Below are 22,539 nucleotides of genomic sequence, written 5' to 3'. Positions count from 1 at the left end.
CAGGTATTTTGTATATATGAGTCATAAAACTGATTATATTATTGTTACATGTATTGTTGCTCAGGTGAGCGATGTGGCCCATAGGCCTCTTGTTTTTCGACACGATTATTACAATTTAAACCAATGCTTTATCAGAGTCATATCATTTAAGCTTATTTCATGAGTTTGGGAATTTCTTCAATTAAACAGAATTAAGGCAAATTTTGTTTTAAAATATTTATGGCAAAATAGTCATGTATACAACTAAACCATTACAAAATACTCTGATTAAAAATCGTACACATATAATAATATAGGTGCCCTTCCTTTGTCCACGAATGTAGGTATTTTAACTTCAAAGCAATTAGACATAGTCTACATATGTGCCATATTTAAATGTTCATTATTGATTACAATCGTTAACCAAAAATATCAAAGCACAAAAATAACAATGTTGAACAGCTTTTTTAAAAACAAAACATGAATAACTAACAAATGTCAAATACTAAAATCATGAAATTATTAATATTGATTCACCTTGGCAACAGTGTGTTAATACAAATTGGCAAAAATACTTTTAACAATCTATTGATTTATAAACCTATTCACAACAGATCTATATAAACAAAAATTCCATATATATTTATGATTTACAAAAATATACCTTCAACAATTCCTAGATGTTCACTGCGTTTTCTTGGGCCTGTCTTTACTGGGATCAAGGGCTTGATACGAGAAGGCTTGCTGACACAGCCTGATTAACAGGTTAGGGTCAATGGCCACTAACTGAGGGTTTGGGAGGTTTTGGGTAGCAAGGCCAGTATTCGGCGAGTTCACACAGTTCATTGCACCCCCTGAATTTGGAGCTATGTTTGAGTTCATGGTTGTTGCAACAGCTGCTGGGGGTTGCTCTATTTGATGACCAACATCGACTGTAACAGGTTGGGAGGGTGGGGTCGTGGGGTTAAATATGTAGGTGTATGAAGGTGGGTTTACATTTGTGCTATTTGTGATCCCAGTTGGCACACTGGAAACATGAATCACTTGTGAGTGGTTTTCCTGAACAAGAATGTTACCTTGATTGGGATTTATATGTACAACAGAGTTTATTCTTGTGTTGTCTGCTTCACCCATAAAAGTTGAAGTAACTGGAGCAGGTTTTGTGCTCGTTGTACTGTTAGGTGTCTGAACACAAGAGGACTGTTCCAACAGCTTCAGTAGCATGTTTGGGTCTGTAATAGCTTGCACCTGAATCACTTTGTCTGAAGACGGAGGAACACAGTTCGGGGTTGAAATGGGGAATGATGCTACTGTTTGCCCTTGGTCAGAAGTTTTGGCTGGATTCAAAGGCACTGAAGTTGCATATGTTGCAAATGATTCTTTTGCAGGTTTTGTGACTTGTCTGGCAGTAGGAGCAACTGAATACCTCATATTTTGTGTATCTCCCAGTGCTCTCACACCACTTCTAAGAACTCCCACAGTAGAGTCATTGGCCACAGAACTAGAACTTGTAGACGCTGGAACTTTCTGCTTAACAAAACTCTTAGTTCCAGGATACACAACTGTTATCTGTGAGGGCTGACTCTTAGTAACTGATGTCACTACATTTGGTGTCACATTTTCTGTAGGTTTAGACACTGTCACAAAAGCAGAGCCTGATGAACTACTCTGAATTCTGTCACCTCCATTGATAGCTCTGGCAGTACTAGCTGTTGTAGTACATTGCATGTTTGCAGTCTGACTGAAAGAAGAATTGACAGTTGACACACCTGTCTGGGCACTATTACTTGAACTGATGCCAGATTGGTTGTAAGGTATGAAGGTGGAATTTCCCCTGGAATATACAAAGGTACCCACTGGGGTCAGATAATTAGGCTGGGTCATGGGGAGTCCCTGGATGTAAGAGGTCTGTCCCACTGATTGATTTAGCTGAATGTACACAGGCTGTGGAGTCTGGTCTACAGTGGTGTGCTGGTCTGTTGGTGGAGGTCTAATCAAGGTGTTTTCCTGGAATAACAACAAAAATTAGGTATGAAATAAAAACTTAAAATTAAAAGAAAACTATTATTATGAATTAATCTGGACTGCTGTAAAATACCGGTATTCATTTCGGTAGATCAAAATATTTTGCCAAATGAAATGTCTTAAAAGATGTACTATATAGCCTGAAGATCACCAATATTTCAATCTTATCTTTTTCAATGAAATTCAAAAAATTCCCCAAACATAAATAAGTTATTCAGTATATCAAATTTTGAGTGATACCCATAAAATTTAAACAAAGTATACACATGTACTTTAAATTTTAAATCATTGAACATGTTCAGTAATTTCTTTTGTGAATATTTTCTTGGTTTACCGTAGACGTGGAAAACATTACGGTGTTTTTTATTTCACTATGTTCACGGTCAGACAATTTTCCTTGAACATTAAGCCACCGTGAATATTGAGCTGTACATTAACCATCTCCGTGTACGCCGCCATTACAGATGCATGTGTGGATGCGCAGGGCCTAAGTTACCACTTGTTTATTGTAATCATAGAAAATTAAAAACTTGTTAAAAATAGCAAGCATGAGTATTACTTTAATTTAATACAATTAATATCATAATTAAACAACTATTTATAACGGAAGATTCGTTTCACCTTTATCTCTGCAGCCCTATCCAAGCCATTGTGAACATAAATGGTAATCAGCTGCTAACTGTCATTTATTATCTCGGACATCCTGTACAACCATGACGTTGTCTGCGATTAACATTCATATTGAGCAGTTCATTTTAAGATTGATTGATTATAAAGGTGTACATGTACAGATTACATGTATGTTTTCCCCCCAAATTGTCATGCCCAAAATATTAATTGCGCATTTTACACCAGTGCTTATTACATTCAATACAAACTTGCCTTATTACTGTGGAATTATTAGAATTCGTGGTGGCTCAATTTTCGTGGTATTCGTGGGTAGCCCTCGCCCACGAATTTACATCCTCAACGAAAACTATTCATAAAAGGTTTGATTTACCTACTGAGACTGAAAACTGACTCATCCACAAAATTAGATCCCCACGAACAAGCAAAAATCCAACAATCCACGTAAAGTGGCCCCCATGAAATTAAATGATTCCACAGTATTCTCATAGCACCTAACGTGAATAAGGCTTTATTTTTCATTATTCAAAAGAAAATAATGCAAATACATGATGCAGGTTCATCACTCATCAGACTTTTTTACAATCAGGTTTTACCTTTCTATAGGATAAGAAATCGATTATCCATGAAATTAAAAACACTGTGAAAGGTACTTACACAGGAAATCATGAATTTTTAGACACATGGAATTAAAGACGTTTTCAGTATACAACCAAACAGTAAGATGAATAAGAAGAATACCTGCAAGTTTTCCTGTTGGTTATTAACTATCACACCTCTATGCTGCTGATTGGCTGGCAATATCAGCTGACTTTGATTGACAGTAGGTACTGACAATTCTGATTGGTTGGATTGGGTTCCCATGGCAATCAGTTGTTGCAAAGACTGCTGAAGCTGTAGTTGGGTATTCATTACCTGGACACTCATTTGGTCCATTAACTGTTGTATTGAGATAACATTCTGCCAAAATAAATCTTGCATTTTACTATGATCACAACAGAAATCACAAAAGAAATAATGCAAATTGTCCAGTCTACATAAGAAAACTAAACATTTTTAGATTCAATTCACACAATTCTCTACCTGTGCAGTACATGGAGAGTTATCCATTCTTTCGTTGAGCAGCGTGTGCTGCAGGAGCTGTTGCTGGATGAGCTGTTGTTGCTGATGCTCAAATATCTGCTGGAGCTGCAGGAGTTGCTGTTGCTGGGAATCCGGCTGTCAGACAGAGGGGACATCATGTCAATATAGTACATGTATATCAATGGATATATAATGACTAGTAGTCAGCAATTCAAAGTATCAGCAGCAAATTAGATTTTATTACCATATTCTCTTTCAGCTAAAGGTTGCTATCTGTAGTGGCAATATATTCTATTTGTTGATGCAATTATGTAATCATAATTTAAATTTTTGTTTTTTTTACAAGTATACCAAAGCAATTTTTTAATAACCTCTATTTTTTTTTTAAAATTAAAATGAATAAACTCTGAGTAGAAAGAATTTTGTCAGCTGTGTTTTACACATAATGCATGTGTACAAACAAAGCCGGTATTACAAACAAAATAGATAAAGGACTGAAAGGTTACACTCTGAACTGCTTCCTAGTCTTACAAACAACATAGCTTACACTAAAAAAAAAAACATAGCTTACACTGATAACAGCTTGCTGTTTGGGATCTGGTTGGCTGTGAGTTTGACCCTCAGGATGCCCTGAGACTTGTTCTAGCTCTCCAGAGGGCTGACCATAGATGTCCTGAACATCAAGACTAGGATTGACAACATTAGAGACATCAGCTGCAAATTAAAAATATAGAAATTTATATAAACAACTTGAAAAGGCACTTACCGTACTACTGTGTGTACTTACAAATTTTTCTTGATAATTAAGAATTCAATGAATTATTTTTAGAATTATATGTCATTAGTTTTGTTTAATTCCATGATTACACTGAAATTTAAAACATATTGAATATCATAACCAATATATTTTCTAAATTTTTTCATTTACATGTACTGATACAGGTATATCTAAATCACAAAGATTGATGGTTATTCATAAAACATTTTGTACACAAAGTAATTTTCAATCTTATCAAAGAAATTTTTATCTTTTTTTTCATCAAAATTTTTTTTCATCGGTATATTTTAAACGTTGGATAACACACTATTTGCTTTTATGAGAGACTGGGGTTGACTCTGTGTATGGTCCTCGGCCTTGATACTGTTTGCTTTCTTGACCAGACCATGCACTGGAGGTTCTTTGTCTCCACCCGTCCACAGCATCTGCTGACTGACTTTTGAGATGACCCCCTTAGAGGACCCAGTCACCATGTTAATAAAGTTGTAACAGTTTTTACTGCACCCAGCTAAAAGTTACAAAAAATCTTATGTTACGGAATATGAACATAGAATTATTACTGGTATCTGAAATAAAGCACAGTATGAGATTCTAAAAATCACTGGCATTTGTTTTAAAAGGGTATCTACATGTAACTGTGAATAAATAGTATCAAATAACTTGACGAATAATCATTCTTTAAAAATTTACATAGCAAGAAAACTTTTTTGTCAGTTACAGTCCATTAAAACAATAAGGAAAATCCTAAAATAAATTGTGCCAAAACATGATTGCGGGACATTTTAAAAACTTGAGGTTGATACCTGAAGGAATCAACATTTCGGCGATCACCCTCCTGGCCTCTATCTGGCTGGTTCTGGCTCGTTCCCTCCAGTCTGCCAGTAACTTCCTATGAGTATCTGCCATCTGTAAACACAGAAAAATATAATTTAAAGGTACCTTTTGTCATATTTGACAAACAACAAAAACAAAAGAATACTGAAATGTTGATATACTTGGTATTAGTTGGTAAACTATGTGACTTAATTCACTGAGGAATGTGCTAAATAACTGGTATGGCCAGTATGTAAATACAGAGATTCATTTTAGATTTATGTGTACAGTAATTTTTGGACAATAATTTCCATCTTATTAAAGGTATTTTAATTGCATAACAGTACATATAACAAACAACCTTTGCTATTAAACCAATTTACATGTACATTCACAAAACGCATGTATCAAAAGCAAGTTTTACCTTGACACAATTATCAACACAACATTTATTTTTGGAAAATTCCTCAAAGGCAGTCAACAGCCCCATTGTTCTTTTGCTTCTTTGTATAACCACACGACAGTTATCCTGAAAAAAAATTCAATGAATTTCAAATTTGTTTCCTGCAAAAATATTTTGTGGAGAAAAGGATTTAGATACACTTGTAAGTCTTGGAATGATGAAAAATAAAATGCAGGTGAGAAATCCCAAGACTTTCAATGATCAAATTCAAGGTCAATTTAAACATTGTGAAGAAATTATTGCATTTATATATATACACAGGCATATACCTTTTCTGTTCTGAGTCGCTTATGCAGAAAGTTATTTGAGTATGCAAGAACTTTCTGACATCCTCTCTCGCACAACTTGACTATGTTCCTCAAATACTGACGCTTCTCCATTACAAATGCTTCAAAGGCTCGGGACCTCTTGTGGCCCATTCCAAGTCCCACAAAGTTTTTCCTATAAAAAAGACGTTGATCATATGGTACATACTGGGGACTACATGTAGTATATGTATTAAAATATGATTCATATAAAATAAGTTCCCTAGAGGTCATCGGTTTAAACTTTTCTGGAAATGTCACATTTTACAATTCACTTGTATATGTATACAAAACACTAAACTTTTTAACTTGACATCTTAATACTAGTAATTTGTTTAAGTTTGTGTAAGTCAAAAAATTATGAAAAGAGTCTGTTTTAATAAATCGTTCCCCTGAATTTAAATTCATTATCCAAGAATATCATAACTTTAAGTTAAAAATCTCACTTTCTTGCATTCTTCCGGATGGGTTTATCATTGCTGTCCAACTCAGGAAGTGGATAAAATTTCAGCTTAGCCAGCTGAAGTGCTCTCTGCAGTAAATCACATAATTCTCTTGCTCTTACATCTGCTTGGCCTGGGTCTCCTGTATAGTGTTTACAATTTCTATAATTTCAACATATTCTTAATATCAAGATGCAACTTGTTTAAAATAAATTCATGTATTTACTAGTACTCATAAAACCATTTATTCAGAAAAACAGGTGATTTTAGGAAAATTGAATTGAAAAGGTGAAGTTTTTACATGTATATATAGTATATATACAGGTATTGATTTTGGAATTACCTTGATTCTTTAAGTACTTTTGTATACAGCCACATGGTTCCTTTGAGTATTCAGGACAAAACAACCGATTAGCTGAAAAATGAAAGATAGCAATATGGGTGGAATGAGACAGTTTAAGACAAAAAAATAGATGAAAGTACATCAAATAGGCCTTATCATATAGATCATATCTGACTAACATTGACCCCATCTCTTATATGGTGAACTATGCATACATTATCATTCTCTTGAAAACGCTTGATTATATTGATGAGTTCATTGCTGATTGTAGTTTACCACAGCAAACATGCTACACAGATATTAAAGAGGGTCTTACTATTCAATAACACATCTCAGTACCCTATTGCCCCTTTTCTATATGTATACCTTCTGGTTTTTGCAGCCTGTTGGCCAGTGCTTGAGCTTCTACTTGACAAGTCTGTAAATAGTGTTCTTTTACTTCTGGTTCTGGCTTCTTGGTCAAAGAAGCTCTCTTGGCCCTCTGTTTGACAAAAATAAGGTCTGAAATCCAGAAAAACACTGAGAACTAATATGACAAAATATGATTTGGACATAATTGATGTGATGTGCATGTTTGATGTTAACTACTGAAAAAACAATTGGAACACATATGCAGTACTGCTACTTACAGCAAAAGTTACAAATCAGGAGATTTTTTTTAGTAATAGGGTCATATATCTCATATGGCATTGGTCGATGTCTAGACTGACAATTCTTCAAGGATGTTTTACTTCTCTTGTTTACCACATAAGGTGATCCACATCGGCCACAGCTAAATGGTTCTCCTATACAAGATCAAAATAATCCAAAAAAAGCAAACATATTTTGTACCCTTGACATCCTTGTCAATGTCTTGTTGTGTAACAAATTCTCCCAACTGAAGAAAAAAAATTAGTGCTGCATTAATGATTATTATTGCTGTTCAATCAATGATAGACTAATATTTTTAGTAATGAATACACATGTCAATAATAGAAAATAACTTTAAATCACATTAAAATGTCATTATACATTTCTCTATTTACATAATCATAAATTTTATATTGATGTCAGCAGCCCACCATTTGGAAGCAAATCACACTTTCTATTCGTAGAGTTGACGGCATTTTTTTTAAATACACGTCTTCTTTTTATCTCTGTTCGCTCAGGGGAATATGAAGCAGGAGGGCGTTTTTTCCTTCCACTTTTTCTAATGTCTTCACTTGGTTGTGGTTTCTGATCGTCTTCATCTGTAGCATCATCGGTTATTTCATCATGTTCCATGTTGAAATCTTATTATTAAAACCAAATTCACAATGAATACACTTTCATAACCGATTCAAACTGGTATTTATTTTCTGTTTACACCTTTTACATATTACAGTAGTATTAATCAATGAATATCATGTAGATCCCATGCCCCTATCAAGAAAAATTTTCAAAGTTGGGGGAATGGGTCCAATAATTATTTGAGTTTGCCAGGGGGGTCTGAGGCATATTTTTCGCAATTCAATAATGTAATTTTAAGAAATTTGAATTTTTTTTGGGGGGGGGGGGAGGGGAATCTGGACCCTAATCTAGATCCGCGCAAGGGCACACACTATATACTCATAAAGGTAACAGGAGATAGAAAAATAACAGATCGTCTGTTCCAATAATTTAGAAGCTTTTTCATGCTGAAGAAACACGTTTTTGGGTTAATTTAAGTCTGGTTGTGGAATTGATCATTAAGGGGGTCCTTCTTGCCAGTTTGCCACACCATACATGATACACATGGCCAAATGATAAACACGCCCTATTTCTAGGTAAATTACCATGTAAATAATGCATTTCCATTTTTTTTATTGATTGAATATTAAATTATTCAGCTTCTTGTGCATTAATATGCATATATGTAACTAGATGCATCGCTAAAGAGCCTTTAAAATGAAAATCTTGCCTTTGTTTTCGTTTGCCTCAAGTCAAATTCTCCCAAGCGATTTTAATTTGTGGTACATCGAGCCCGATGTATAAAAATAGTTTTAAAATGCATACTATGTAGAATTATCCTTTATTAAAGAAATTATCTAACATGTAAAACAGAGAATTTAAAATCAAATATTTATTCTTTTTCCTAATTGACACAATTATTGAATTTTTAAAATAAATTTTTGGAAATTAGTTTTTAGCTTGGGCAAGTATTGATGAGTTAGATCACTTATAAAATTATCATAGAACTGAATTATTTGCTTACAATCATTGTACTTACAATCTAGTTTTGGATAATTCTTTAAATATCAGTGAATTATTAGAAAACTTTGTTCAGATGCAGTGCAGGTTTGACTTAATTGTCATGTTAAAATGATTTGTAAAATGCATGAAAATTAAAGTTTTGGTTTGTTCCTACAACTTTTGAAGAATAATTTTTGTTTTACTGATGAGATTGATCCTTAGGAATTAAGTGAGCTGAGAATAGAAGAATGATTGAATATAATTATATAAATATATAGTGTTCTAATAGTAAAATAAATATTTATATTATTATATGCAAGAGCAGTATGTATTATCTATTATGATTGTACAATTAGTTAAAAATGACGGTTTTATAACCAGTTATACACCTTTACTTTGTAGAATGTAAACTATATTATAGCCAAGCTAAAATAGCTTATATAATGACTAGCCCACCCCCATTCAAATTTTGAGGGTTACAGTTATGGTGTCAAATCATGTCTTATATAACAAAGCTTCCCCAACAGTTTCAATGGTACATGTATTAGCTAAGTAATTTTGCCAATTTTGGTACATCTTTATCTCCCCTTGTTAGAGGACATGGTCCCTTATTTGAACAACATGAACCAATGTCCCCAGAGATGCCTTTTACAAAGTTTGGTTTTAGAGGAGGAAACAGAATTAAGAAGGTCATAATAAGGCCAAGAACAAACATAACAGATCTATTAATAATTCAGTAAAATTTATTTTAAATCATCGAACATATTTACCAACAGCAAAATTATAAAGATTATTGAATTATAAAGCCTTCACTTCTACTGGAATATTTCTTCCACACACTCTTTTGAGGGATTTGGCAATGGTTTTGTCCTGAAAAATTAATTTTAAGAATCAAAAAGTACCTGTTAGATTGTCCACCACCTTTTTCAATTAAAATTGATTTGACTCACAACTGACCTGGTATGAACAGGTCTGAGGTGGCTTATTTTCATAACTGAGCCAATGAAGATAATCTTAAATATGACTGTCATTAAAGGACTGGTTTTCAATAAATATTCAGAAAAATTTTGCTAAATATATCAAAACATACTCATGTAAGAGACAGAGAAGATTATGCATAGTATGATAAAAATCTCTTAATCTAAACATCACTGAGAGGGAGCCCATCTCAAAGAGCACCGATTCAATATAGGACATAATTTAGGCATCATTGAAAGCCAATGGTTTACGATCCACTCTAGAAGAACAGAGTGAATCATAAACCCTTGGCTTGTGAAGATGTCATTTAGGATGAAAAGCATAATTTAGACAATTTTGCTTTGAACTTAACCTCCACCTTATCATTAAATGCACAATAATTGCTCATCCTTGACCAAACAATCTATGGATGATGCATACAGCAGACAGGGTCAAGAGGAGAACAATAGGGTTGAGAAGATGGATTTTATGCTGAGGTCTGCAATGACCTTGGCCTTTGACAAAGAAACTTGATTCAGGATCACTGCATATCACATACATACAATTAGTCTTGTGATATAGTTTGAAAAAAAGGAATGATAAATTATGGTTCAAAACTGGGTTTCAAAGGGTTCTTCTATAATCAAATTTGATATAGAAAACTGGTTCAAGGTCACTGCATGCCCTTTTTACACAAACACTTTTATAATTTTGATGTATGAGCCAAGTAGAATCAAGGAGAGAGAATACATGATCAGCACAAGGATATTATAAAGAAATGTGATACTGACATAACATTGACTTTTGACCTTTAACTTTTGTTCAAGATCATTCCACATTCTTTACCCAAAGGTACTATGCAGGTGAAGTATAACCCAGGTTGGGCCAAGAGATAAGTACAGGTAAGTATACCTCAGAAAAAGAGATGGCAGATGGACAGATTTAAGGATGGATGGAGAGAATGATGACTATATGGTGCCTGCAAAGCACATTCAGAGATATAACAGATTGAGACTACATGTAAAACTCAGTTTTGATATACACATATGTACCTTCTTTCTCAGCAACTTTTCAGTAGACTTCAAAGACTGCTTCATCATCTGAATGAGTCTTTTGTAACTGGAGGAGTGGCATTTCATCTTCATGATAAAAGCATACCAACACAACCTTTAACAAGAAATATCCTTTCATCATTAATCATAAATCATTATTACCTTCACAAAACATAGTGCAAATTTCAATTGTTAGAAAGATCTTTTTTACCATTGCATCACATCTGATGGGACATCAAAGAGAAATTTGTCTCCAAACTGAAAAGAAAAAAAAATACAAATGATGCTTAATATATATGTGAGTAACTATCTGGCAAACTTTCCCAACTGTTAGCATATAAATTTGTTTGAAAGCATCATACACACCTTTCGCACACTCTGTACTGACGCCCGAGAGTAAAAGTAACAACCAATGTCATAAATCATAGCTGAAAACAAATTAATTTTTCAGGTTACAACAATAACACAATCAGAAACTACACAAATTTGCACTTCAACTTCAATTCTTGACATAAATATAACAGAATACATGTACTAACTTACTGTGAAAAAATTCTGGGTTGTCTTTAACCCTCTGTTTGTCTGGTAGGCATGAAGCATAGCAATGGAACTTGAATGCAGTTAGCAGCAAAAGTCTGTAGCAGTTAGACACACAAACCTCAGTAGAGTTCAACTGGAGAACGAACCAAACATTGGTAAAAGTATTTACACTGTTAGGTGAAAGAATAAGGGCATAAATCATTAAGTTACTGTAAAATTCTTTATACATGGAATCTTAGTAGCTAGCAAGTTTTGATAAAATTGGTAAAAACTACCGAAAAACATTTAAAGATGATTTCATACAAAAATAAATTTGATATAGTCTTAATTGAAAATATCAAAATGTATCTATATCTTATTAGTACAAAGGTATCTAAAAGAATATGATAGTCACCTCTGTGTCCAGAAAAATGGCATGACATTTTGGACGAAGTGACCTAAAAAAGAAAATTTAGATGAAAATGTAGCGAAGATTTGAAAAGAGAATTATAGAAAAATGATACAAAATGATACAAAAAATGTTAATGATACTGTATATCAGTACAATCAAAATTAAGCACAATCTTCCTCAATAGTGGCATTGGAGCCAAACTTCTAGATACATTGTTTTACTCATTAACTATTGTGTTAAAAAAAAGTACTAGAGGTTTAATTGCACAGTATCTTATTCTTACATCAACAATTTTCTCTTCATTGTCCTTCCTGGATTCACCGAGACATCCACTGTGAGGGTGTGCCTCATTCCTGTGGAAATCAAAATATATATAAAATATATATAAAAGGAACAATAGTAAAATCGATGTAAAAGGTTCCAATAATATATTGGGTCTACGTCATGTTGCATAGATCTATGAAAACAGCACAAGTAATACATACTGATGCCTTGGTATCTTGTGAGGTCACTGCCAACTTCTAATGTCTTTGTGTTGAATAACATTCCACACCAAGGGAACCAATCTAAAACCAATGGATGACTTATTAACTATCATCTCCACATACTTACTTATACTTTTTATGATCATGCCTCATAACATGGAGATTTTTAAAATGTCTAGTAAAATTGTTAACATGAATGGATTTGTCTAACTTCATAGTTCAGTGAATGAAGTCTTGTAAGTTGGACCCCCCGATTCAAGTTCAAAGGTGGCAGACATGAATTGCAGTAGAATTTTGAAAAAATTTGATTTTCATTCAAAATTGCTGCTTCTTTTTTTTTTTTTTTAGTTTTTTTTTTGTCTTTTTTTCTATTTGCACTCAAGTGCAAATATCAGTAATTTTAAGTGATGATTAGAGGGGTGTGAGGACCCTTAAAACTACTAACATCATACCTCCAGGATTTTTCTTCATCATTCCACAAGTTTCATGCTGATAATCAAAGTTGACTAGAATTTTGTCTGCGTTGATGGAAAAATTGTACTCCGAATTCCCTAATCAAAACATAGCATTGTATCTGGCATTTAAAATATCCAAGAAATTGAAGTCAAAGAATGCATCATGCTTATACATTTTGTATTTGAAAGAAATTCATTTATAAAAACATTCAATATACCTTTAATCATTTTGCACAAGAAAAGCTCTGCCCTTTCTCTTGAGGGTGTAACAAATAAAGAATCATCCACCATTCTCATCAAAAGTTCATCGTCCTGTGGAGGCATAAACGTCCTCTCCATCTGTCCATAGTAGATATTACACAGGAGGGTGGACAGCACTGATCCCTGGCTGATTCCAATCGACTGCTTGAAGTATTGTCTTCCAATCTACATGCACATTAAAAATTATTTAGAATAATGCTTAGAATAAGATTCATTGATTTAATCTTATGAAAATCATTTAAAAGCAACATTAAACTTAAATACAAAATCTTTTTATCATTCATAGGAAATGTTTAAGAGAGAATATTTTTCCTACTTTGATTATATTATTCTGTATGTGGCATTTAAGTTTTTCAAATACTTCTTCTAGATGCATCTGCTGATTAATCATCTGTTGGGAAAAATTATATATATTTAAAAAATCTCACAATATAGCATACCATAAACTTATTTCAGTTATGTTTTACATACATTAAATGTCATAAATGTCATTCAATGGAATTCATTAAGGTTTTAGATCTAAAATATTTGCCATAAAGAGCTAGTTTTCAAGCTCTCAAGTGTTTCATGCAAATCACAGATAATATATATCTGATTTTCAGCACACATTCATTTTGTGCATTTTGAAGAATATTGAGAATACTGGTATGTTTGGAGATAATTATGATGCTGTTTTCTTAATCAACATATAATATATTTTACACCAATCATTATGATTTAATGTAAATTCAATACCTGATTCACAAAGACTATGTTGCAAAGCTTGTTGTCCTCTATGAACTTCTGGATGAATTTTTCAAAATCTGATATATATCCATCAAAACCAGAGGCAATTTTCTTAAACTTGCACACCACTTTACAGTCTGACGCATAGTGAGACACAAATTTCCTTACAATGACATCTTCATCTGGTGCCTAGACCACAGGATATTTCAAAAATAAATTTATTAAAAGACTATACAAATGTGCACTACAAGCTTAGATATACCACTGGTATGTATATTATTCTACTATATCTGTTATACCTGTGATAGGAAATCTTCTATGATTTCTAAAAGCTTTTCTTGTAAAATACCATCAAAGCATGCCTTTATGTCTGTTTTGACAAAATATAAATGATTCCTGAAAAAAGAAAACTCATAAGAATAAACTATTTCACGATAGATGCCTATTCAGCACAACTGGATTCATAAACACTGCAATAAATTACAAAACCTCTCTGGATCTTTTTTCCAGTTTAAAGCAAACTCTTTCCAGTCTAAGAAGATGTCATCAGTTCCAAATTTGGCAGCTCCAATCCAAGATGGATCACATGACTAAAATCCAACATTTCGGGGTGTACAACATCTAATTCTTTGCTTATACTATACAGGATTGAACCACAAATCTATTGATACAATATTTCATTATGTATTTTTGTTACAGGAAAAAAAACTTACTGTCAAATAAGAGAGAACTGTCAAAACATTCATCAGTTGTTTGTTAATTGGCAAAGCCTGAAATTTAAAAAATCAATTTTCTTAAATGTGAAACGCTTATTGTATAATTCAACTACCAGCACATAAATCCATGTTTTCAACTCAATTTCTATCAGTTACTAATTTAAGTCATTTTAAAAACACAACAGACCGATTTTGCAATGGGGGGAGGTTGTCTCCCCAAGTTAGCAATAGGACGTAGAGATCTCAGTTTGGGTAGAAATCTGATAGAAGCCTCTCCTAGACAGCTCCCATTCTGTAATGATGCTGTCACTGCAGTCTACAGAAAATCAGATTAAAATGAGTCTCAGCAATTCCATATCTTATCCAAGCCATTTCTCTGTCACCACTACATATCTTAATTCAAGTTATACCATTTGATACTAATATACAAATTAATTCATACAAACCATATTAACATTATAATCAATACATTTCCTTAGAGACCTGATTAAACCAAAGGAATACCTTTTTAACACTTGTGAGAACTCCTTTTTTCCTGAGATCTGGAAGACAAACATACAGAATAATTTATAGTTTCCATTTAGAAAATCCTTCACAACAAAAGGCAACCCAAGTGAACTTGAATGAAGTCTTTAAAATACAAGATTTATAATAGGTTTTCTCTTATCATAAGCAGGTGAAGCTCTCATGATCTTAAATCTATATTTTCACACTGCAGGTGGATAGAACATACTGAACTTTCTATATACCTTTAATTCCATCAGAATGTAACTTTGACCAAACTCTCTTCCTGTAGAATAGAAGTTGATTTCTAAATGTTGCTGTCTCTGTCACATAGAAAAAGACCTGTAAAACATAGCAATCAAATGCTTCACAAGTCACAACTTGTCATAATTCCAACAGAGTTCACATCCCTGAACTACACATACCTGTTAACCCTCCAGCATTGCGCGGGAGACTCCCGCAAAACGACCTAAAAATCTAAGATCTCCCGCATCCAACCTATCTCCCGCGCGGGAGACAAATTTCTCCCTCAATCGTATTTGTCTTCCCCATACCTTCCCCCCAATTCTGAATCTTTACATGCAAATTTCAACATCCACCGCGGGTTTTTCTCTGATTTTGAACTCAAAAAGCTGCTGTGTAGCTTGAATATACTAGTATCAAAATCTATCCAAGTACTGTCTACCCTGATCATAGTATGACATGTTATAGCCCAGTTTACTTTTTACGATTACTTTCGGTTTTGACTTAAATCATTTACGTTTTTAGTTATGCATAGGCCTTATAAAAAAATAAGTGAAAGCTTAAAACATCTTGATTTTACCCTGTAACACCAAAGAAAACAATAACAGCCAGTGGTGTCACTTAAGGTACTTCACTACACCGAGACTTATACTTTTTAAGACAATACGTCCGTGACAAGATGGCGATTTAAATGTTTTGTTAAACTGTCTGTATCAATCGATTCAGATGTATATCGTCATAGCTCAGTGGTTAAAGTATCAGACTTGTGAACCGCAGCTCATGAGTTTGAATCCACCTGGGGTTTTTGTTTATGTTTTCTGAATGAAATTTTTGAAAATCTAATTTTTATCTAAAATTGCACATTTTTTCGCCTATTTGATATACATACCGGTACTTTTTATCCATCATGCTTTCTATCAATATCAAGTAATTTTCTGCTGATTTGAGAAACTATTTCAAGGTGTAGTGAGGCACCTTAACAGGCGCACAGGTAAAGCACCCAAGCCACGTGCAGTGAGTCGTGACTAATTCTGTCTGGCCAGCACGGTCGGTAAAAATCAAAGTGAGTGTTTATACAAGCTACCAATAAAGTGAAGCTCGAGGAAAAAGTGTAAAAGCATTTCACAAGAGTTTTTAAAGTTTATAGTACCGGTACTATGAATTACAGGGATGCTATAGACATTACAACAGAGATCATTTTTAAATGATACTGGAGAAATACATGTTAAAATTGTTTTGTGAATTAAAAATCTACATGTATCCTATATATAAGGCAAAAATTAATTTTAATGAATATTATTTTCTGGTATTTTCTCTGGGTTTCGCTGCAAATTCAAAATAGGCAAAATAAATTTTCTGTGTTTACCCTAGATGTCAGCATGCAGTGATGGTTCAATACTGAACAATAGAAAGACTTAATATAAAAAGTGGCACTATTGACTTCTTGTATTGTACCAAGCAAACAAAATAATAGTTTTCTGAACTTGTACAGCAACAAAAGTTGTAATTGCACACTGGTAGTCATAGAAATAATAAAATTTAAAATGATTGCAAATGCATTAATTACAATGGAAAAATAAGGTATCTAACAGTATTTTTAATATATATTTGCATTTCACGTGACAAAACGTCATTTACGCAAAATCTCCCCCTAAGCCAAGTTGGTAAGGGGGAGATTCTCCCACATAGCAGCTTTGAAAGGTTAACAGGTATGACTACAGAATCCAAGACCTGGTGCTCTAGATCATTTGACCTGGTCAAGGTTAAAGGCCTAGGTCAATGCATTCCTCTTTGAACTTTGTGGTGAATGAATCTAAATGCTTAGAACACACCTTCACTGTACTAAATATAGAATGTTATACTATATAATCCTTAAATATGTATTATTGAATCTGATTACCTTGATTAAAGTTATTATGAAGTCATTCATTAACCAGTAGAGAACTTTGGCCAGTAGATGAAGCTTTAAACAGTGAGGAGACACAGTTTTAAGCCATGGAATTGTCTTTGTCTGAAAGAAAATTTACTAAACTTGAATTACACAAATCTTTATTAGGCTTAGCTAATACAAATGGGAGATTAATACAAGAAAGATAATAGTGAACAAAGATGCAAGATGAGAAGATAGAGATGTAAGTCTGCACAATGACCTTCAACCTTTATATTTTAAAACTTTAGTCAATCAGTGTTATAATCGGTAAGAAAAGATTGGTAGTAAAATAAATTCCATGGTTAAATACCTTTATTCCTTTCAAGAGGTCACCTACACACATTTTCTCATACCTCCCTAGATACACCAATGTCTTGATAGCTTTAAATTATAAGAAAATGGAAGCAGTGAAATTTGTATGTAGGATACCTGTAGTTGTATGAAATTAGAATTTAAACAACAAGTTCGGCCATATTCTGCTGTTTTCAATACAGTCAGCATGTCTTTCATTCATGTATGGTATATGGTACAGAGTACCAGTACAATGTTACCTTTCAGGAAATGGTTTCTGTTATGCAGACAGCCAACTATCTGCAGGGGAACTACTTCGATGAAAACTTTTCTTAAGAAAATGTACACCTGTTCAGAATAGAAGCATATGCTCAAAAAGTTTTTATCGTACTGCAGGAAACTTTAAAATACTCAGGTATGCAGCTTTATGAATCTGACAGTGATACCTTTTGAGGCGGCACACAGTCCTTAAGGAGAACATGATCAGGTATCTTAAGGTTCATTCTCCGTCCTTTTGTAAGTTTTTTCTTCACAGAGACAACAGGACAGCATGTATTTAAGTAGGTCCAGTACATACAGGCTCTGAGAAAATTAAAAAATAAAAGAAATATTTTGATTGAATCCATTTAAAACCATCATGTTCCCTTCAATAATTGAGAGTTACAATCTTATTGCAAGCACCATGCTATGAAATGGCAAAGACCACAACACTTAGAAATAAGGATTGCATGCTAGTCCAAAATTTCAAACTATTTGAGTTTAATTAACAGACAAAAGCTTTGAAATACAACAAATGTATTTTACTCGTGATTCTGTTGCAGACTTTGCAGCAATTCCTCCAAGGATAACAGATGGGGGACAGTGATACGTGGTGCAGATATTGGGGGATGGCCATTGGTATCATAGGGAGGAGACATACTACCTGTCACATCGACGGTACATATCTCCTCATAGAGACAAAAGTGAGCTTGTGACAGGACGTCTGAAAAAAAAAAAGCTATGTTTTAGAGAAGAAAATTTTTAATTGGCTGTTGACACCTAGTTATCATTTTTTATAAAGTATACATGTAATATGTAAAGCATTTTTTCCAAGAAAGGCACCACAAGTGGTGCAGTTCCAAACATCACTGAACACAACTAGATTTGCAAATGAAGTTGATCCTGATGAAATTTCCATTTACTCATTCATCTGCTTTGTTACTTATGGTAATCATATACATGCTCATTCCACACCCCTCTAACTGTGTTGCAAGGAAATAAGAAACTATGAACATGAATCAAAATAAAACTAAAACAGAGCAATGAAAACTCACGAGATGCTGGGAATTTTTCTCTATAATCGGATGAGTAGAGGTATGACTGGGCCAGGTACAAGTGATATCTGTAAGAAGAAAATCTTCCCCAATATTTTATTTATAATATTTCATTGTCAGTTTTTTATTTTGTTGTAATTATTTCAATTACATTGTACTTGTACATCTAATAAAGACACAGTTCTTACTTGTAGGGATTAAACGAAGGTGTCGGTTCTTGAGCAGGTAATTTCTCTGCCTCTGGACGATTAACAAGTACAATTTCATCATCAATCATCTTCATCTTTTTGGCACATGGTTCCTCCAAGTCTTCTGTCCTCCGTCTCTTCTGACATTTTCTTCTCTCTGCTTGCCAATCTTTAAATAAAGCATTTTATGATGGCTTTAATTTCTTTGGTCTCCTTGATAACTCTTCTGAAAGCAAATTTGATTTTGGTATCATTGTTTTCATAACACAACAAAATGTAATGCAAGCTTCTTCCTATAAGCCATCTTCGTTGGTAATTTCAGAATTGTTATGAGCACAATAAATCACACAACTTGATGACCTTGTTTTCCCTTCCTGTGATGCTTCCCAGTACCCTGATTATCTTTCTTGACACTTTTCTTTACAAATAATCCAGTTTCAGATTTGGATTTCACAAAAACAGGAGTACCTTAAAAGAAAATAATCTACCCTTAAAGCAAAGTCATTGTGAAAAATTTTAAATGATACAAAAGAGAGCATTCATGTAATGACACCAATTCTAATACTTTTATATAGTTTTACACTAATACAGTATAGGTACTAATAATTTTTACCATTGATGTTATGTAAAAATGAATTTTAGAACTATAAAGATCTAAATAATTCATCTGTCAGTGAAATGTAACAGTCACCTGTCAGTTGAATGTAAAAGTTACCTATCAGTTGAATGTAAGTTATCTGTCAGTTGACTGTAACAGTTACCTGTCAGTTGAATGTAACAGTTACCTGTTACCTGTCAGTTGAATGTAATCTGTTGAGTGAAAGTGACTATTACCCGTTGAGTGAAAGTAACAGTAACATGTCAATAAAATTTTTACAGTTACCTGTCAGTTGAATGTAACAGTTACCTGTCAGTTGGGTGTTACAGTCAGCTGTCAGTTGAATGTTACAGTTGCATGTCAGTTGAATGTAACAGTTACCTGTCAGTTGAATGTAAAAGTTACCTGTACGATTAATGTAACAGTTACCTGTCAGTTGAATGTAACAAGTACCTGTCAGTTGAATGTAACAGTTACCTGTCAGTTGAATGTAACAGGTCTGACTACACTTTGTAAAGATGGCAGTCTCCTCAAGTAATGCTCTCATCCAGACATCACCAATACTGTACAATAAAAACAAGAGACAGGAATTGTGAAAACCATTCTCTTCACATACATAAATATGATATTCTTCACTTTGACAAATTAAATAAAAAATCTTAATAGTTCAATATTTTAATTTCAATATTCAACTTTGAAATCTCTTAAGCCCCTATCAATAATATTGCAGCATTCAACATGAAACCTATGAGAAGTTATGAATTCACCAGTGGTGTAGCTTCTTCCACACACTGCGCTGCAGCAGGTTCACGCTGGAGTTGGGGTGTCTGTATTCTATGTTGGTGAAACACGACACCTGAGCATCTGGGTCATCAGACATCTATTGACAACCAAAATTATAAAGTCAAGAAAGTGTTCATAAGGTTTACACATTTATTCGGTTGTGGTTTACAGAGCAATTAGTATTGTTTTCTTTCACCCTTGAAAAGATTAAAAATCAACACCATCGAAAGATTTAGATGTCTTTACAACCAGTACATGTACAATGTATTAAGTTAACATTAACTTTGGTGAACTTAATTACCATTCCAAACCCTTGAGTCAGGACATTCTTTTCCCCTTGTCGTATCTTTTTCTACAATAATCAATATATGATAAAGTAACAAATTGTTATATACAACTACAAATACAGTCTACAGTTTAATTTGTGCAAAGTCTTATTCAAGTTACAAGAAAACAAATACAGAGTTATTTTTCTCTGGGGTCTTTAAGGTGGTATGGCCAGGACACCTGTCGATATTAATGGGGATAAAAGAACATTAAAATTAAAATACTTTCACAAGTATAGAATTTTCAAATTTTACAATATTTGTAACAAAAAATGTTTTTGTCTAAAAAATGTTTGATTTTTTTTTTTTATTATAAAAGCCCCAGTGGGATTTGAACTCATGACTTACTGATTAGTAGTCAATGCTCTAGCCCTTAGAGCTAACAATATTGAGAAAGATAACATTTATCAATTTTTTCTTGATTGTATGGTTTATATGGAGGTGTTCCATACAACCTTATTTACAAAGAGAGGGAACACCTGAGGTGTGTTTACCTCAATCACCCGCAGCACTAGTTCCGTGGTGTCCGAGGGAGGGGAAGAGTTCACCACCAGCTTGTCTCTGACGTCAACATCGAAGGCTACCATGGTGGTCTGAAGGTTCCTTATGTAACTAGAGGACATACTGGTGAATCAGTTTATGTCTGATTGTATAAACAAAGGGAGGGAGTATGAGTCGGCATAAAGTTAAAAAACAGGTAAAGTTATATTACTATGTTTTTATAAGTCCATTACCATGATTACCCCCACCCATTCCTAGCCTGTAGTACCTGGATTAGTTGAATAGCTAATATTACGAACATGAATTAGTCAGGTATCTACCTGTCGGAATCACTGCTGCTGTGCACGGTTCCAAACGAACACAACCACTCCTGGAGAGGCATTGCAAATGTAAACATCGAGCCTATGATGTCCATGTTTTAAACGTATGGCGCTAAAAATTCGTACGGTTTCCCGTTTGTGCCATGGATGCTATTTATTTTGGCGCCCGTACGTCTCTGCTAATACCCGCCGCGAATTCATCTCCAGTATTTCCCAAAAAATTCACGGTTAAAAATTGTTGTTACATATTTAGGCCTACATATATATAGGTACTTTTTCATATTTACTTCTACTGAACATTTTCTCCCCTATTTTTGTTTTTTAAAGAAACCCGATTGTGATTCATTGCATTATAAACTGAACAGACAAGGTTGAAATCTACACGGTCCAGTTCCAACCCATCGTCGGAACCCACGGGTTTTCTAAAGCAGTGTAACGGATAGAAAACCCGTGGGCTCCGACGATGGTTCCAACCAGACATATAATCCAAAATTTACGAAATAGAAATTAACGGACTGCAGAGACATAAATAACATTTATGTCTCTGCAGACTGTGATAAATTACGAGGAATTCAGACTCAAATTCCCATGTCAAAATAATTAACTATTGCTTCCCTCTAATGTACTCGGTCTAATTTACTGTACCTTAACCACTGTTAACAATTAATATTTCATTTACTTTCACTTGCTCTTTATGATTAATTCAATTATTCCTTTAAAAATATGTAAATATTACTGGACAAAAGATGTTACTGTGGTATACTTTGATTACCAGTTCCAGGGGCCAAAAATTGTAAACTGTCATGAATTCCACGATATACACGTAGAGGGCTTCATGTCACCGTAACCGTGCATTCAGTTTATTTCGTACCCCTTGCTGTGGAAGCGGAGAAAAAAAAAGTGAGATTAA

General features: G+C 33.7%; 2 protein-coding genes across 5 annotated transcripts; both read right to left on the bottom strand.

Annotated features, from left to right (window-relative positions):
- Positions 1-53: 53 nt before the first annotated feature.
- Positions 54-9,917, bottom strand: LOC128155496 (uncharacterized). Of its 2 annotated transcripts, none has more exons than XM_052817228.1 (14): positions 9,820-9,917; positions 7,921-8,130; positions 7,489-7,644; positions 7,226-7,360; positions 6,860-6,931; positions 6,520-6,658; positions 6,038-6,209; positions 5,730-5,834; positions 5,296-5,398; positions 4,800-5,000; positions 4,286-4,428; positions 3,715-3,849; positions 3,373-3,591; positions 54-1,986 (listed from the first exon to the last, which is right to left on the bottom strand). In XM_052817228.1, the coding sequence occupies exons 2-14, from the start codon at positions 8,120-8,122 to the stop codon at positions 664-666; spliced, it is 3,105 nt and encodes a 1,034-aa protein (XP_052673188.1). In that variant the 5' UTR covers positions 8,123-8,130; positions 9,820-9,917; the 3' UTR covers positions 54-663. The 2 variants fall into 2 exon arrangements, with proteins under 2 accessions (XP_052673188.1, XP_052673187.1); XM_052817227.1 differs by lacking the exon at positions 9,820-9,917 and adding an exon at positions 8,778-8,950.
- LOC128155497 (telomerase reverse transcriptase-like) lies at positions 9,775-21,774 on the bottom strand. 3 transcript variants are annotated; one of them, XM_052817230.1, is made up of 31 exons: positions 21,630-21,774; positions 21,303-21,420; positions 20,784-20,834; positions 20,467-20,579; positions 20,177-20,262; positions 19,462-19,569; positions 19,102-19,270; positions 18,914-18,981; positions 18,405-18,582; positions 18,047-18,182; positions 17,861-17,948; positions 17,620-17,690; positions 17,280-17,390; positions 15,382-15,478; positions 15,137-15,174; positions 14,820-14,948; positions 14,630-14,686; positions 14,406-14,506; positions 14,216-14,312; positions 13,926-14,105; positions 13,507-13,581; positions 13,148-13,355; positions 12,927-13,025; positions 12,475-12,555; positions 12,273-12,342; positions 11,993-12,035; positions 11,602-11,731; positions 11,425-11,486; positions 11,270-11,316; positions 11,059-11,173; positions 9,775-9,919 (listed from the first exon to the last, which is right to left on the bottom strand). In XM_052817230.1, exons 1-31 carry the CDS (start codon positions 21,722-21,724, stop codon positions 9,848-9,850), a joined length of 3,093 nt encoding a protein of 1,030 aa, XP_052673190.1. In that variant the 5' UTR covers positions 21,725-21,774; the 3' UTR covers positions 9,775-9,847. The 3 variants fall into 3 exon arrangements, 2 of the variants coding, with proteins under 2 accessions (XP_052673190.1, XP_052673191.1); XM_052817231.1 differs by lacking the exon at positions 19,462-19,569; XR_008239609.1 differs by lacking the exons at positions 9,775-9,919; positions 11,059-11,173 and having other exon boundaries at positions 11,268-11,316; positions 11,602-11,693.
- Between the last annotated feature and the right edge of the window lie 765 nt (positions 21,775-22,539).

Source organism: Crassostrea angulata, chromosome 7, assembly GCF_025612915.1.
Source record: "Crassostrea angulata isolate pt1a10 chromosome 7, ASM2561291v2, whole genome shotgun sequence".
Lineage (NCBI taxonomy): Eukaryota > Metazoa > Mollusca > Bivalvia > Ostreida > Ostreidae > Magallana > Magallana angulata.
The sequence above is the reverse complement of the archived record's forward strand: the minus strand, read 5'-3'. Positions and strand labels throughout refer to the sequence as shown.